General features: G+C 46.0%; 2 protein-coding genes across 2 annotated transcripts in view; one reads left to right on the top strand and one right to left on the bottom strand.

Moving 5' to 3' along the window:
* GGT1 (gamma-glutamyltransferase 1) overlaps positions 1–5,397 on the top strand; it is a 28,770-nt gene extending 23,373 nt beyond the window's left edge. Inside the window, exons 11-13 of the mRNA XM_015818618.1 lie at positions 3,576–3,688; positions 4,606–4,719; positions 5,099–5,397. Coding sequence (XP_015674104.1) covers positions 3,576–3,688; positions 4,606–4,719; positions 5,099–5,242 — 371 coding nt within the window. The 3' untranslated portion in view covers positions 5,243–5,397. The remainder of the gene's footprint in view (positions 1–3,575; positions 3,689–4,605; positions 4,720–5,098) is intronic.
* Positions 5,398–7,995: 2,598 nt separating this feature from the next.
* Positions 7,996–17,554, bottom strand: part of GGT5 (gamma-glutamyltransferase 5) — a 15,566-nt gene continuing 6,007 nt past the window's right edge. Inside the window, exons 5-11 of the mRNA XM_015818622.1 lie at positions 16,649–16,795; positions 12,178–12,314; positions 11,711–11,901; positions 10,730–10,827; positions 10,264–10,376; positions 9,636–9,746; positions 7,996–8,581 (exon numbers count right to left, since the gene is read on the bottom strand). Coding sequence (XP_015674108.1) covers positions 8,435–8,581; positions 9,636–9,746; positions 10,264–10,376; positions 10,730–10,827; positions 11,711–11,901; positions 12,178–12,314; positions 16,649–16,795 — 944 coding nt within the window. The 3' untranslated portion in view covers positions 7,996–8,434. The remainder of the gene's footprint in view (positions 8,582–9,635; positions 9,747–10,263; positions 10,377–10,729; positions 10,828–11,710; positions 11,902–12,177; positions 12,315–16,648; positions 16,796–17,554) is intronic.

Below are 17,554 nucleotides of genomic sequence, written 5' to 3'. Positions count from 1 at the left end.
CCCCCCTTATTCTTCTTTAGAATATTTGTCCTTGTTGCCCCGTTGTTTCTTATTTGCATTTTTCTTCCTTCATACATTATTATACACACATTTTCCACTTTTAACCTTTCCACATTTATTCTCTATTATTTCTAGTCTCCAACCAATCATACCACTTGTTCCATATTAGATAGTATTCTGTGTCTTCCTTTTCTTTTATCTCTTTTGTTAATTTGTCCATCTCAGCACAGTCCAGAATTTTCCTTATCACTTCTTCCTCTGATGGTATATTCTCATTTTTCCAGAACTGTGCGTCCAATGCAGTTCTAACATTATCTTTCAACCATCTTGTAGTAGAAACCCACATTCACCCCAGGAATAAATTCTTGCAAAATTATTTTCAACCTTTCAGCTAAAATCATTGTGAACAACTTATAATCATTGTTTTATTTATTTATTAAATTTATAGGCCACCTATCTTGCCTCAAGATAACTCAAGGTAATTCATTAATGATTTTGGTCTGTAATTTCCGACTGAAGTCCATTTTCGTCCTTATTTAGCTGTTAATGTTATCCTGGGCTCTTCCCAGGTCCCTGACCACAGAGGTCCTTGGGCCCTGCAAAGGTTATCCGAGTTCCTCCTGGGGAGGGACGTAGCCTGGCTTCCCGGCTGGGAGGGGCCGCATTCCAGGCAGAGTGCAGAGAGGTTGAGAGGGAGGAAGAGAACCGGAGCTCCCTGGGAATTTTCCCCGGGAACTCTTGGATGGTGCAAGGAGGCAGCTGGAGTTGGGCAAGATTTATTTATTTATTTATTCATAATATTTATAGGCTGCCCACCTTGTCTGGAGGTGAGGAACGATAAAGGAGGCTGCTTAGAAGAGCCACAATGGGTGTTTCTTGGTTTCTGGAGCCTGGCAATAAGAGAGACTTTCCTGGTTTGTTCTTTGTAGTTGCTTCTGAGACTTCCTTGGTCATTATAGGTCCATACAGAAACTGTCTTTGTTGCTTTTGAAGATATTCATCTGCTTTCTCCAAGGGGATAACATGTCTTTTATCCAGATTAGAATAATACAGTAGAAAAAGATGTATGGAGACATTGTTCTTAGACGTGTCTCATGTGAGCGCCAGACATTTTCTTTCAGGCCCTCACGGCTGATATCACTCATTCTGAGCTTTATTTTTTTTCTTTATTCTCTCCCCCCCCCCCCAATTAATTCCTTTCCAAATACTTTTCTCTTCCCAGTGTTCTGGCAATGGTGCTTTTCACAGATCATGCAAATGCCAATAATAACAACAACAACAACAATAATACTAACAACAACAATAATAACAATAACAATAACAACAAAATAATAATAATAATAATAATAATAATAATAATAATAATAATAATAATAATAATAATAATAATAATAATAATAATAATAATAATAAAGTTGGAAGGGACCTTGGAGGTCATCTAGTCCAACCCCCTGCTCAGGCGATTTCAGACAAATGGTTGTCCAGTCTTTTTTTTTTTTACAAACTTCCAGTGTTGGAGCATTCACAACTTCTGGAGGCAAGTTGTTCCAATGATTAATTGTTCTAACTGTCAAGAAATTTATCCTTCATTCTAGGTTGCTTCCCTCTTTGGTTAGTTTCCATCCGTTGCTTCTTGTCCTGCCTTCAGGCGCTTTGGAGAATAGCTTGACTCCCTCTTCTTTGTGGCAGCCCCTGCTTTCATGTCCCCCCTCATCCTTCTCTTCATTAAACTAGACATACCCAATTCCTGCAACTGTTCCTTATATGTTTTAGCCTCCAGTCCCCTAATCATCTTTGTTGCTCTTCTCTGTACTCTTTGTTGCTCTTCTCTGTACTCTTTCTAGAGTCTCAGCATCTTTTTTACATCGTGGTGACCAAAACTGGATGCAGTATTCCAAGTGTGGCCTTACCAAGGCCTTGTAAAGTGGTATTAATACTTCACTTGATTCTATCCCTCTGTTAATGCAGCCTAGCACTGTGTTGGCTTTTTTGGCAGCTGCAGCACACTGCCGGCTCATATTTAAGTGATTGTCCACTAGGACTCCGAGATCCCTCTCACCGTTGCTACTATTGAGTAAGGTACCACCGATACTATACTTGTGCATTTGGTTTTTCTTGCCTAAATGTAGGACCTTACTTCTCTTGGCTTCACTTGGTCTTGGTCTTTCAGAAGGTTTGTCTGAACCCCACTTGCAGCACAGACTCCCAAGGGGGGCGGAGGCCATCCTTGATCTCCAGTTCCAGTTGGTCCATCCAGGTGCTCCATCAGAACCCCCTGGACACACAGACTGATTCCCTTCCCTGCTTCCTTTGTTGCTCTAGCATGGGAATCATGTCTTCTCCGTTTTGGGCAGTGGAGATTCTCCCTGATTTGGGGACAGCAACTGCTTCCCTGTGTTGATTGTGATGCCCTCTAGAGGAGGGCTTTTCAACCTTTTCACAGATTGTACCACTTTTAGAATATGGCAATATTCAAGTACCACCAGTCGCCTAGCAAGGTGTCCAAAACTTGATGACCAAAAAAAAATGGAAAAAAGTGATAAAGTACAGGTAGTCCTCACCCCCCTTATATATTCTCTCTGCTCTCCCCGTCAGTAGGACCCAGGCAACGCCCTGTGCAGTTCCAGATGACTTTCCCAGAAGCCTCTGCGGCGCTGCTGCCGCTTCACCTCATCCACTTTTACATTTGGTTTTTTTTACACTTTTTTTACAATGTTGTTCAACCTGTCGTACGCGCAGGGCTTTTTTTTGTCATAGAACGTTCAGAACGGAGTTCCGGCACCTTTTTTGGATGGAACCTTGTAGGGTAGGCAAGACAGGTTGTATGTGTGTGAGTTCCAACACCTTTTTTTTCTTCAAAAAAAAAGCACTGCGTACGCGTACCACCTGACAGGTGCCAATGTACCACTAGTGGTACACTACCACCGGTTGAAAAGCCCTGCTCTAGAGTACTGATTCCCTCTAAGTTGTGTTGTTTACAAAACAGGGAAATTCAACTTGTATCTGAGGCTAACCGTGAGGGATAACAGCACTGTGAAATTGCCTAGAAAGCAGCTTGCCAAGGGGAAGATTGTGGGAAGGAGTCCCCCATTTCTCCTAGGATATTTTCCCCTTGAGCCTGTATGATCAGCTCTTACCCAATCACCCAACCCCTGCCTCAGAATCTGGGGTGACAGTAGGCAGAGAAGGGTGAGCCCCATCTGTTTAATTCAGCCTTGGTCCCGCCACCCAAACAAACACGGTGGAGCCCTGCTTGGGGGGCCTTGCCCCTGAGAAGCTCCATGAAAGGCCTGAGAGAAGACCCCTGGCAGGTCTGTAAAAACGCAGCAAGGACTCTGGCCAGGACGATGAAAGGCACAGCCATTCTTGCACAGGGAGAAGTTACCTTTGTAAGATGCTGGCTGGCCAACCCCTCCCATGTGCTCTCACCTGTACAGGAGCAAAGGAAGGGCTGATGGGAACCAGCACATAGTTCACATGATATTTACTACTACAACTATACTGGCTAGTGGTTTAAGTGGCATGTTCGAGGATCGTGTCCAGCAATGCATCTCACCTGGCTCCATCCCCAACAGGTAAACAACCTTTCTCATCCATGTGTCCGACTATCCTGGTGGATGAGAAGAACAAAGTCAGGATGGTGGTCGGTGCTTCTGGAGGGACAAAAATCACAACAGCAACAGCCCTGGTGGGTCACGCTGGGTAGGCTGAGGGATGCTTCTGGAGACCACCTCGTCTTGCTCTGTCAAGAAGCCCTGGACCCCGTGGGTTCTCTGTGGGGTGGGGACAGGCAGCACTCATGGTGGGCATCTCTTTTCTGCTCTGGGGATACCAGTGTGCCTACCAGGACCAGAGAGGTTGCTAGGCCAACTATGGAGGGCCCCCCCCTAAGGAGGGAAGTCTGAGCTAAGACCGAGATCTGCAGACAGGGCTGAATCGGTCCAGTGAAGGGGATGTGCATGCGGTGCTTGACAGAAAAAGAGAGAAGTAGCTTCCAAAGTCTCACCAGGTTTTCCTTTCAGGTTCTTGAACAGACTATTTTTGAAGCTCTCTAGATTTTGTCTTTCTGGGAAAAAAGGAGATTTAACCCACATAGTTATATCAATTTTGTACTCTTTGCCATAGAGTGGGTTTAGCTACAGCTGTGGATTGGGGGAGTTGAAAGGAAGATGGAGAGAAAAGGTTGATGGATGTCTCTTATCTAAAGTTACATTTGGATTTGCAAGCCCCTCAAAATTTACAGTTTGAACAGTAATATTGGAATCACAGAAAAAGTGAAAGAAAGTTTCAAATAGCTCCATGTTGAAATTCCTAGGTGGCATTGAGCTTTCCATTATTATCTATTTCACATAATTTGGGGGAAGATGAGGGAGGGGTGGCTTCAGCACCACACTCAGCCCCTTAGGGAAAACAGTTGTTGGCAAAGGCGATTGTCAAGTACATCTCAAAGCTCCTTGGCAAGGCAGACATTTTACTGAGCAGCTAAGGTCTCTCTGTGGTCTTTCACAATTCATCCTGGCTTCATGGATCCCTGGAAAGAACATCAGCTCCAGTCCTGTCAGGAGATGCTTGGAGACCTAATCCTGTACCTCTTCTTTCGTGCAGACAATCGTCAATGCCTTGTGGTTTGGCTATGATGTTAAGACTGCTGTGGAGGAGCCGCGAGTTCATAACCAGTTGTTCCCCTCAGCTACGCTTCTGGAGATGGATGTGAAAGAGGTCTGTTTAATAATGGAAGGATCAGGGAAACCTGAAGAGGGTTAACAGCTGAAGGGTTCTTTTTCAGGATTGGCTTTCCCGCCTCTGTCACAGTGTTGTGCAGTTAGGCTGCCTGGGAATCAGAGGGCTACAATTCTAAAACACATGCAGAGTCCCAGGTTGGGTGAAGTTGCTCCCTTTAGCTCAAGGGGCTTTCCAAATAGTAGCATTGTCCAATCCAGCTGACAGGTGACAGAACATCCCTGAGACCACAGCTGGGAGCAGCTGTCTCTTGACTGAGTGCAGTCATCTCTGGCCCGCAAGGCAAAAGAGTCTGAGGTAAGAAATGCTTTGGGATCTGTTGAAGATGACAGCGCGTCACCCGTTTTTTCCTTCCTAGGAAATAGAAGAAGACCTGGTGAGAAGGAAACATGAGGTCAACAGGACCAATGAAACTGCTGTGGTGCAGGCCATTCTCTGGACTGAAAATGGTTGGGCTGCAGCCTCCGATTCCCGGAAAGGGGGCTTCCCAGCAGGATACTGAGCTGGTCAGCTACACGTAGCTCAGAAGGCCTGAGACTGACAGGCTCACCACGTTCTACAGATCTCTGGAGCAAGTGATTCTGCATCTCACCAATGTGGACCGTGGGATAGATTTATAATGAACATAGGATGATGAGATGACCATGGGACACTGCTTCATTGACAAATACTATATATATATATATATGTAGAGATATGGGGAAAAAATCCAGCTGTTGGCATCCGCTTGGCCTTGGCATTTTTTAAGGATCCACAGAATCCGGCCATTGGTTCCTTGGTAGATCCCCTGCTGGATGCAGGAATTGCTAGCAAGGCCTCCTGGGGAAAGCCAGACGACCCAAAGTGGCTTTTGTGGCTTTGTGTCTCTGGCAGCAGAAAAGGCATCCCAGATGCTCCCACGGGTCCCTTTCCCAGACAGGTCAGCAGATGGCGCTCTACACCTGCGAACCTAGAGCAGAAGGAGATTCCCCTCCCTCCGAATGGATGGGGTGAGAGGCGGCCACCGGCCTCCACATGGGCTGTCAGCAAGCCCAGGTTTGTTTCGTCCAGGAAACCTGATAATTGGGCTGCTTTTTGACCCAGGTTCAGAAGACAGACAGAGGACTGTGGGAGGACTTGGGCCTTGGGAGACGAGAGAGCTCTCTCGTCCCTTTGCCAGCCATGCTCCCATCTGCTGTCTCAGCTACCCTTGGGGCTGATCCACCTAACTTCCCTCCCCCAAACCAGAGTGGGCTGGAAGGCAGCTCCCACAGATCAGAGGCCCCTCCGCGTGCTCTAGAGGGCCCAACGGGCACCAGGCCATTCCCAGCACAAGGCATCGCCCACCCACAGCAAGAAGCCAACGGGTTAGTGGGGTGCCAGCCAAAATGGGGCCAGGGTCAAAAAGAAATTACTTCAAAATAGCTAACTATAAAAAGGCTGTTTCCAATATTCTCATCCTTTCTCAAGTGTTATGCCCGGATATCACAACTGAATGATTAAGTATTGAAAAAAGCCATATTATTCATTCAGCCTAAAACTGCATGTCCTTTTTTTGCGGCCCAGTCAGGCTTGTAAAGATTCTAGTCAAGCTTCAATATCTTTTTGGCAAGTCTGTGGCCAACTAGGTATTTCCCCGTCCCACTCAGGGCATCTGGTGGATCATTTTCTAAGTAAGGACTTCGTGGCTGCTACATTTCATCTATTTCTCTGTATCATTTTAATCTTTTTCTTTCAAAAGGTTTTTGTGTGTCAGATAACCCTCCCCACCACTGGTTCACCATTAATCAAATAAGCTGGGAGGTCCAGTTTGGACCGTGTGACCTGTCACTTAACGATGCCTCTCTCCAGGTCAGTGAGACTCTGTGCCAGGCTTGCCCCAGCTAGAAAGACCCTCGACTCCGTTTGGTTGAAGGGATGGGTTCTTTTACTAAGGATGGCAGAGCTGGCACTCTGGGTTATTTTTCATATCGTGTAGCTCATATTTAATTATCTTCCTCTTCCTTAAAAATGAGGTGAGGTTAATTCAGAGATTTTCTTTAGAAGAAAGCTTGCTAAAGATAATCCAAATCCACGGAATTTGGTTGGGGCAAGAAAACAAGGGAAGTTTCTTCAGTTACCTGAAAGAGACCAAAAATGATGTGGCTGTGCAGGAGACGGATAATCAGTTTCCTTTGATTGCACTTGCAGGGTTTTTCACGCTCTCCAATTTATCCTCTGGCACCAGGAAGGGAAGCCTCCTAGAAACTGGGCTTTCTGGAAAGGGAGCACCCACTTTGGATCGAGGAAACCAATTTTAAAAAGCGAGCACAATCCAGGCACTTCCCAGCACAAAAGTGGGTGGAGGTGCATGTGGAACCAAGACAATGAGCAGGCTGGCCCACTGGAGCCCCCCAGAGGGGAAGTTGCCCATTCCTCCCCCCCCCCCCCGCCCTTGATGTCCCACTGAGGACAAGCCGCAGATTGCCCGCCCAAAGGGGCCGAAGGGAAAGCTGCCCGTGTTGCATCGCTGACCCCAAGGAGGGTGGCTGGAATGGGCTTGTCAAGAGGTGCCAAACAAAGGGAAAAAACAAAATCCTTGAAAATCCTCCACAAACAATTCTCAGCCTAAAATAAAAATGTTTCGGTACTGGGAAGCTTTGAAGACACCAGAGTTGAAAAGAAACAGACCCGGAAATAATTTGTGAAAATATACTTTAAACTTTCTATAGAGGAAATGTGTGCATGAAGAAATAAAAAAAAAAAGCTCATAATCCAGAATGACTCTCCCATCAGCTCCCCCACTGCTGGCCTCCCCGCTTGTGACCAACACAGTAAGGCAGCAGAATTGCAGCTTTGATGAAGGCTCAGCAGGTGGGAGTACAGCAGTCCGTAACTTTCACTTTCAGCAATAAGAACAGGAAAGGCTCCTGCTGGTGCCTGTGGCTCTGAGGCCTCCAGGGTGGGAGGGCAAAGCTAGGGGCATTCAGCCCCCCCCCCCACCAGCCTGAGACCTCGGTCCACAAAAGGCCTCTGCATCAAAGGTTAATGGCTCCCGGGTTCTGCAGGGCTTTCAGCCCTCTCCAGAGCTTTGACAGCAGACCCTACTCAACCCCTGGGGGAGGGGGCTGCCTCAGGCCCCCTGGGCATTGGCTCATTTGCTTGCCAGGCTCCTTGCCTGTTTCTTTCCCTGAGCAAAAGCTTCGTCCAAAGCCTGGAGCTTGGAAGAGCTTCCGCCACACAGGCTGCAGCGTTTCTGCTCTCTCCAGTCCCGAAGGGGGGGGGGTTCTGTGGGGATTCTGGGTTCCTATCCTACCAAATTCAGGCTCAGTCCCGTAATTTCCCACCCGTGCCAGTCTCAGTCTTTCTCACTGGGCATCCTCAGCTTCCATCAGCCACAGACACTCCGTGGTTCCAGGAGGACATTATATCTCAGGACAGAGAAGAGGCTACTTCAGCCCCGCCCCCCTTTCCCTCAACCTCTGGACTCACAGGAGACGGACGTGTGGCTCAGCTTCTCTTTTGCTACAGGATGAACGTCTCGTGTGTGCGGATATAAGGTCCAGTTGCAGGGCAACTTTCAGCAGGAAGTTAGGTCTGACAGAGGAGAAATGTAGAACACAGTTTGGGCTGTGAGTGTGTGTGGTTTGCACAGGAATGCGTCCAAAGGCTGATGGCAGAACCACCAGAGAAGGAGAACAGTTGCTTCAGAGTTTAGCGGCGCTTCTCCCTGCTTCTAGTAGCCGGAGGCTTCTCCTCGCTTCCTCCAGTCAGAATAAGGGAAGATGCAGGCGCCCTCCTGGGAGATGCCCTGCACCACATTCAGGGCATGTAGAGCAGTGTCGACTGAGTGCCCCAGGGTGATCAAAGCGGTCGTGAGGTTCTGCAGAGAAAAAAAAAGCAACGGTAAGCCCCACATGCCCCCTTCAAAGGCCTCCTGCACAGCTCTTTGGGCCACCATATTAGGAAGGGGGGGCTGGGCAATGAGACGAGGCAGCCCGGAAGACCCTTCGGGAGAAGGCTGGGCTGGGCAGATGCAGAACAGGCTGCTCTAATTCAGGGTACACGAGCCTCATTCTCTCCACTGACTCCAGGACAGGACCAGAGTGAGTGGATTACAACTAGCAGGTAGCAGCAGGCTCAGGCTAGGCATAGGAGGAACTTCCTGACACTACAAGTCGTAAGCCAGTGGAACAGGCTGCCCCATGAAGTGGTGAGTTCTACTTTGTTGGGGGTCTTCAGAGACTGGATGGCTGTGAAACCCACTGAGGTGAATCCCAGAATCAGGACTTGGACAATCTAAAGTCTGACTCTGGGAAGATCAGCCGGGCAGGGAATTCCAGGACAGGAAGACACTGCAGAGCTGCCCAAAGTACCTCAAAATAAGTTTCTGAAGTTATTGGGGACTTTTCCATCCAAGTAACAGACAAGGGAGCCATTCTGGAAACCTCTTTCTCCAAGTCTCCAGCTGGACCCCTCTTCTCTCTGTGTCCCAGTTATCTCCCCACTTTCACCCCCCACCCTTCCTAAAGCAAATGACTGACCTTCCGTTTTCTTGTTCACCTAAGAGAAGACGGAGGGAATGCCCTGCTGAGGGATGGGGGCAGGCAGAAGGGATGGAGCCTTCCTCTTGCCTGTTCTATTTCTTTTCCTTTATTGGAAAGCTGGCAAAGTAGCTGAGCTTCATGAGCATCTCCACCCCCCCCTCAACAAATGCCTCCCACAATGAGACAGGGGAAGGAATCCCAGACGGGCTTCGTGGAATAAGAACCTGACCAAGGCTGGGAAGTAATGGAGGTGGTTCTCCTCAAGGAGGACTTTTTCACCCAGCCTTGCTGCTGTGAGCATTTGTGCAGGACATGAGATCCCCACCACCAATTTAGGGGGGGGAGGTGGAGGGGGAGAGAGAAGAGCCAAGAATCAGGTCCGCGTCTCACCTGTGGAAACCGCTTCTCCACTAGAATGGAGCCACCACCAGTGGCATAGAGGATGGGCGCTCTGATGGCTTGATCCAGATCGTACCCAAACCATAACTTGTTGACGATGGCCTGCAACAGAGAGTCCTTTGATAAACCCATGAAAGAGACGTCTGGCCAGGAGCATCCTCACGGAAGCTAAGGAATAGTCACGGGGAGCATTCAGTGGATGCAATTAAATTAAATTATATCAAGGTAGTCTTTTGCCCCAAGCTCTCCCATTGCTTGAACTGCAACGTCTATCCAGCCACAGAAGGTCAAGTGCTTCTCGCTCCCACAGGAGTTTGCATATTCCTGTAACTGAAAGGGATTTGACTGCATGGAAACATGACTAAAACTTGGCTCTTCATGGGAAAAATAATCCCACCAGGCTGCTGTGAAGGGAAACCCCTGGCTACCTCTCAGCTGAGGAGAAGAACAGCTTCTTCCAGGAAAATCACAGAACTAGAGGAAAACACTCGGGGGAGGGGGCAGCAGCTCCGGAACAAGGCTTTGAACTGGACTCTGCAGGGTGGGGTTCATTAATGAAAGCTTCTGGGCCATCCTCAAGGGCGGCTCTTGTATAAGGCAGGGGGCTTCCATGCCTTACCTGGGCTACAGCAGGGATAATGAGGGGCCCACCTGAGCCGCCTATTATTAGCTTGGACTTCTCATTTTTAGAAAGAAGAATGGATGGTGTCATGGAGGAGGGAGGCATCTCTCCTGGAGGGAGAACAGGATAAAGTGTTAGCTGATAGAAGAGAATCTTTGTAGCGCAGGGTTGAACTGTGGGGTCCTTGGTGCTCTCTGGGCTTGGTTGTTGTCTTGCAAACTTTTAATTACCAAACTAGGTAACATCATCATTCATCATAATGAAATGTCTGTAATAAATCAACAAAGCTCAGAGACCACCAAGGACCCCAAAGTATTGGCTCCCTACAGGATCCACCTCTTAGGAAACCCAACACCCTCGCATAAGGTAGCAGCATGCTTACACACTTCCTCAGCAATTCTAGCCTCTGAGGAAGACCAGAGAGTTCAGTGTGATTCTTTGTGGGGGGAGCAGTGGTCTTTACCTGGAGAAATGCTTTCACTAGACCGCTTCATGCAAAAATCAGCCAGCTCATTGTTTAAGATGATCCCAGTTTGCTGCGAATAGACCATTGAGCCAAACCTAAGCAGAGAGAAAGCAGATGGGGGAGGGGAGAACATGGTCGGGAACGCATTGATCAAGAGACTGCTGTGAAACTGGCTGTGTGGCCTCAGGTACCCCCTCTGAACGGGGCTCCAGGGGGCTCAGCTGGTACCTTACCCATCTCCTGGAACAGAGATGGGCAGGTCCTGCAAGGATCATAGGCCCCAGAGGCATTCTCTGAAGGGGATGCTCAATCCTGACCAGCTCAAGGTTGACTCAGCCTTCCATCCTTCCGAGAATGGTAAAAGGGGGATCCAGATTATTGGGGACAAAATGTAAACCGCTGAGAGGGCTGTAAAAGCACTGTGAAGCGGTATATAAGTCTTAAGTGCTATTGCTCTTTTCTCTGGCTTGCATCACGTGTCCTCAGAGAACCCTTTTCCTGCCAGCCTCAGCAATGGCCTCCCCCTCAGACTGGGCGTTCTGGGCACGTCTGCGAGGAAGGGAGGCCTCTCCTTGAGGAGGCAAAGCTCCTCTGCCAGCTGAGAAGCTCTTGGGAGGGGACTCTGGAGGGACAGGCCTTGACTCAGTCCAGGGAAGGTGGCGAGCAACCTCCCCAACATTTTACAAGGTTTGCCTGTGGGACCTTCGGTTAACAAAGGAGGAGCAGGATTGTTCCTGGAACCGATGGCCATGAGCAGCACAAGCCCCACTGGTGGGTCAGTTTCACACATGGAATTGTGGGTGGACTCGGCAACTGGGAGTGGCTTTCAATGGAGTGACCACAGGTGCTTCTGCAGAGACTCTAACTGGAAGGAGGTGGCAGTTAGCAACAAAACCAAGGGTGAGACCTCCTGGACATGGAGGGCCAAATAGTCAAGGCTGCCCTCAGCATCGCTGGTCCACAGCTGCCCCCACTTACGGGTGGTTGATGGTGCTGGTGGCTGACACAGCACTCCCATCTTCTGCCAAAACAGCCACGTGGGAGGTGCCAAAAGGAGCCATTCTCAGCTGGGCAGGGTCATAGTGGCTGGCTGGGTGGTCACCCCGGCTGTCGATCAACTGCCTGATGTGGTCAGCAAAGGCATCTGACATCATCTCGTGGAGAACCTCCTGAAAGGGTGGGCATTCCAGTCAGGGAAAGAGACTGCTGTGGGTGGCCCTGAGACCACTTTCAAAATGCTCAGAAGCCAGGAGGGCTGTGAACAGAAAGTGGAGTTTCTGGAGAGTGGAGCAAGGGAAGCTGAAGGCCCTTATCATCTGAGATGAAAGATCCTGGGAGCAAAGTACCAGTTTCTGACACACACCTAATACATACGCAAGTGGGCACTGAGCTGCTGACCCTAATGTAATTCCAACAATCTGAAGGCAGCCCCAGGAAAGACCCACCTCATTTATTTTAGAAAAATTGGGGTCATCTAATTTTGCTCTTTGGCCATTGGCAAATTTCAAGGTCTCTGCGATGTAGTGATAGGCCCTTGCTCTTCCCTTTGGTTCTTCCAGATCCACTTTGGTGAAATTGAACCCTGAAAGACAAGGAGAGTTGTGGATGACCTACCACCAACAGACTTAAAAAAATGTTTACAGGTGGTGCTTGACTTACAAGGATTTATGAGCCGTGGTGGTGCAACAGTTGGAATGCAGTATTGCAGGCTGACTCTGCATTCCACTGCCAGCAGTTCGATCCTGACCAGCTCACGGTTGACTCAGCCTTCCATCCTTCTGGTGTTGGTAAAATGAGGACCCAGATTGTGGAGGACAACAGACCAACTCGGTAAACCACTTAGAGAGGGCAGTGAAGCCCTGTGAAGCGGTGTATAAGGGCTACTGTTATTGCTATGACCAGAATTGGGACCAGAATTTCTATCACTAATTGATATAGTCATTAAGTGAGTTGTGACTGATTTTAAATTTTTTTGCCATGGTCATTAAGTGAATCACACATTTGTTAAGTGAATCTGACTTCCGCCGTTGTCTTTTCTTGTTGGAAACCCCGTAGGCAGGTCATAAATGGTACCCTGGGATGCTGCAAGTGTTGTAAATATACACCGGTTGTCAAGGAGTCAAATTTTGATCATGTGACTGTGAGGTCACTGCAACGGTCTTGTGCAGTGATAATTCACATTTTTCAGCACCGTCATAACTTTGAACAGTCATTAAACAAATGGTTGTAAGTTGAGCACTACCTGTACTTTTGTTATGCTCAACTAAATAACAAAATTCTGTAGACGGAACAATATTGTTTCCACTTGTCAGCTCTTGATATCTTTATTCCAAACACCATGGATGCAACTAAGAAGAACATTTGCATTCTTAAGACGCAGCAATTGAGCCCAACACATTAATAATCCCTTTGATGAGAGCCTCAGATGAGGTAATAGGACAAGAATAAATCAAAAGAGTTAATATTCCAATCTCCAGCAGCAAGGTGATCGCAACATTCAATGTTCCTTAGATTCATGTTGGGTTGTTGCTATATTACCTGCAGTTCACAGGAAATTGATTTCACATTGTTTAACTGTGTTTCAGGCTTGTCATTCTAGAAACCATGTAATAACTAATATAAATTTCATCAGCTCCAGTTTCCTATGAAGAAAGGTTATTGACTTATAAGGCAATTAAAAGTCCTCCAAAGCTGTGGAACTTCAAAACCAGTGACGATATTTGTAATAGCCCGATAGCTTAAAAATATAAAATGATGAATATAAAGTAAAGAAATCCTTCAAATAGGGAGGTTCCCCTTTAAATTCTAGAGACAGCAACACAAAAGCACCCTCTCAAAAAACCCAGGAAGTGTCTGGACAAGCTAGGACCTGGAGAACCAGCTCCTGCTGTCTGCAGTCTTCTTCTCAATGAGCAAACGCGATAACTTCCCTAGGAAAGGAATCCCTTTCACAAGAAAAGGTTTCAGCGAATGCCTTTAAACAGTATCAGCCAGGAATCAATCAAACTCTGTAGAAATGAGCCACCAAAAGTTAGAACTGATTAAATTATGCACTGGACTATCTAAGCTTCATTTTGCCAGCTGAGAAACTAACAAACAATCCACCGACAGGCAGACAAGTCCTGATAAAGAGATAGGATTAGGAAGGTTTCACAAGAACCCATTGTGAGTAATCTTGTACTAAATAGGACAAATGGAATCTTCGAGCAAAAATGACAAATGTAATCAACCAAGTGTGAACACTAGCCTTGAGAAAAAAAGTCACATCGACTGACATGCTTTAAATAATAAACTTTCTATATAAATATCTGAGCCAGCTTTTACTCTGGGCAATTCATTTGGAACTCTGTCCCAAGAGCCAGGCTCTCTGTTTCTGCAGAAACAAAAAGCTGGAAAATGACCTTCCGCGTTGCAGAGTGGTGTTGGCCAACCACTGGACCCAAAAAATAAAATTTTACATTGAATAAAACACTGAGATAGATCAAGCTGATTTTCATCTCTGCCAAAAAAACAGCTCTCTTTGAACTGAATGGTTACAAAACAACAATGTTATTAAAGTCTCACTTCACTAAAAACAAATCTTTGGATCTTGTTTTTAAATTGAATTATCCCATAAACAAAGTTTTCATGGGGAAGGGTCCCAGGCATCTGCTTTCTTGCAGCACCGCACTGAAATCCCCTTCCCATCAGGGATTCCAATTCCTGCCCAGACCTCCAGGTAATAATTCTCAAGGTGAGCCTAAAGACCTAAACACTGAATTTCCCTGTTCCATCCACTGACCAACCTCTGATGAAGGCCCAGCTGGAAGACAGGAGATGGGTAAAACTATCTTTCTCAAAAGGTAAAATCTTGTAAGAGGTTCCTACCAAGGAAATGTATTTGATATCTTGGAAATTAGTTTAACTTAATGTCACGCTCTTTACAGGAAGGCTTTGCGTGAGGTCAATTAAGTCTGGAATTAAATTCCTCTTAGTTGCATTTATCTTCCCTTCCATGTCCTGGCTGAGAAGAATTCCTGGAAATCCTTAGCCCAAGATAAACAAATTCAGCCTAAAATCTTGATTGTTTCTACAGTTATTATTATAATACAAGAGTATTGAAGCTGATTTATTCAAGTTTATAGACAGAATTCAAAATGACATTAAATGAGATTAGGAGTATAAAATTTAAGAAAGCATATAGTAAAATCTTATGTTTGGCTCTTTACTCAGTTCTATTATCATAAAATCATAAAATTGTGGAGCTCAAAGTGGCCACAAAAATCACGTAGACCAAGTCTATATTCATAATTTCTGTTTATACAGGTCGAAGGTTTAAAGGCAAATTACAAAAAGAAAGCCATCCTTATATGGCAAACCATTCACTAACTCATTACTTAAGAGTTGAATAAAATGTATCAATCCACAATATGAAAACTTTGGGGATGTTTGAGTCAAAAAACATTTTAAAATATCAAGGAACTCTATCAGAGCATGCAAAGAAATTAACTCATATCTTTTCTAATTTGAGGAAACAAGAACGCCATTAAAGTACAGTATCAGAAACAACAATGGATCAAAAATCCATTACTGTATAATTATATACTCTAATTTAATCAACCAGCCAAAGTTGATGAAATTGTAGCATTCATATTTATCAAGCAAATTTGCTTGATAAATATGAATGCTACAATTTATAATAATTATAGTGGAATTCACGCTCAGCTCAAGAATAACTTGCCTCATTAAAACCAAAGTAATGTGGGTGGCTCTGGAAAAAACGTATTCCTATCGAAGAAAAAAAAAGATCAATATAGCAATAGCAATAGCACTTAAACTTATATACCGCTTCACAGTGCTTTACAGCCCTCTGTACACGGTTTACAGAGTCAGCATATTGACCCCCACAATCTTGGTCCTCATTTTACCGACCTCAGAAGGATGGAAGGCTGAGTCAACCTTGAGCCGGTGAGAATCGAACTGCCAATCTGCTGGCAGTCAGCAGAAATAGCCTGCAGTACTGCATTCTAACCACTGTGCCACCACAGTTTATATACTTTTTATATTAATATTCTGGAAAACCATCAGGACAAGGAGTGCTTTTCAACATCACAGAATAATTGTAATGACAGTTACTGGAGGTGAAGAGCAAGTAGCTAAATTAACCACAGAAAATTGTTGTACGAAAAGAACTCAAGTTCTGTAAACAAAAGAAAACCCAAACCCCTCTATTCCCTCTTCTCTTGCTGAAGCTTCTGCGCAGCCCTCATTTGTATCTTGAATAGATGCTGCAATATCACATTAATTTGAATCTGGCAGGCAGCATCATACTGGGTTTCCTCCAGAATCATCTGCTTTATGCCATGAGCTAACAATTCTGCTTTGGAAAAAAAGCTTCTGCGCAATCATTTGGTCTTGAATAAATGCTGCAGCAGTGCCCCATGCTCAGACAGCAATCACCCCGAGTTCCTGTTAATGCCAGTAAAGACCCAGATGCAGGTCCCATCCCCCTCAGTTCTGGGCAGGTAGAATTCTGGGTTCCTATTCTTGAACAAGTCCCAAGAACAGGGTTTCTCCATCTTGACAACTCCCAGAATTCCCCAGCCAGGTAGTTGAGTCCACATGTCTTAAAGGTGGAGAAACCGTGTCTTAGGAGGAAGGGCAGCCCTCGTTGGGAAGGCTCAATGCCTGTTGCAGAAGGCTGGTGCTTGACTTGTGGAATAAGTTGCAATGGACCATATATTTTTTTTACTGCCAGCCCACCAGAACAGCTAAAGGACTGTCACCGATGATGAATTTCCAAGCTAGTTCTCCAAGAAGAGCCTTTCCCCATCTGGTATCACAAGATCCTCACCACCCAAAAGCCAGCTGTGATTCTTCCCCAGCTGGTTAATCAAGAGGCCCCTGGGGGCCAAGAGCTGCGCTTTGCTCATTTACCTTTCAGGACATTGAGAATGAAGAAAAGGACTGCTCCTGCTGCTGGCCTCGGGGCTGAGAATATGGTATATTTGTCCAGTGACATATTCAAGGGTTTCACCAGTTCAACATGGTAATTCTTGAGGTCCTCCAATGTCAAAGTGCCACCTAAACAATGATGGCAAAAAAGAGTGAATCTTTCAACCCTCCTAGGAGGTGATACTTTTCAGAAAGGAGGTGCATGTTGCTAGGAGCAGATCTGAGCCTGAGAGCTGCCATGGTGACCAACAGACAGCCTTCAAAACTATCAGCAGCTCACTCTTCTCTGCCCCTTTTTCTGGAGAGAAGATCTTGGATTACGTATCCATAATTAAAGTGGACTTACAAAAGTTAAATTTATTTCAATGGGACCGTGGCCATTAATAATAAAGTCAAGAGTTACAAATATTTCAAGAACAATATGGTCACCAATAATAAAAATAACTGAATGAAACGATTAATACAGTGTTGAATTGTCCCACAGCGAGTTGGCCGTGGCGAGTTGTCCTAGAGCTGTTCCAGGCTGGGTCAGCCTCTCTTCACCTCTACTTTCCCTCTGCTTTGGGCAGTGGGCTCTCTTCACGGAGACTTTCTCCTCTGTAGACCAGATCTTGGAGCAGTCCGAACAGCTGCTGAACAACGGGGGTAGTGGAGGGGGCCCAAAGGGAGGTGGGGGTAATTTAATTTAATAATTTAATTTAATAATTTAATTTATATACCGCCCTTCTCCCGTAGGACTCAGGGCGGTGCACAGCATATTAAAACAGACAAACAAAATACATCAAAGAACAAAAAAAAAACCCCATAAAACCAAATTAAAAGCCAAATATTCGAAGCTGTGTGTCAATTAAAATTTTCTTAAAATCATCCCTACCTAAAATCCTCCCT

This window comes from Protobothrops mucrosquamatus, unplaced genomic scaffold, assembly GCF_001527695.2.
Source record: "Protobothrops mucrosquamatus isolate PMUCROS unplaced genomic scaffold, P.Mucros_1.0 scaffold769, whole genome shotgun sequence".
NCBI lineage: Eukaryota > Metazoa > Chordata > Lepidosauria > Squamata > Viperidae > Protobothrops > Protobothrops mucrosquamatus.
Note: the sequence above shows the minus strand (reverse complement) of the source record. Positions and strands in the feature narration are given on the sequence as shown.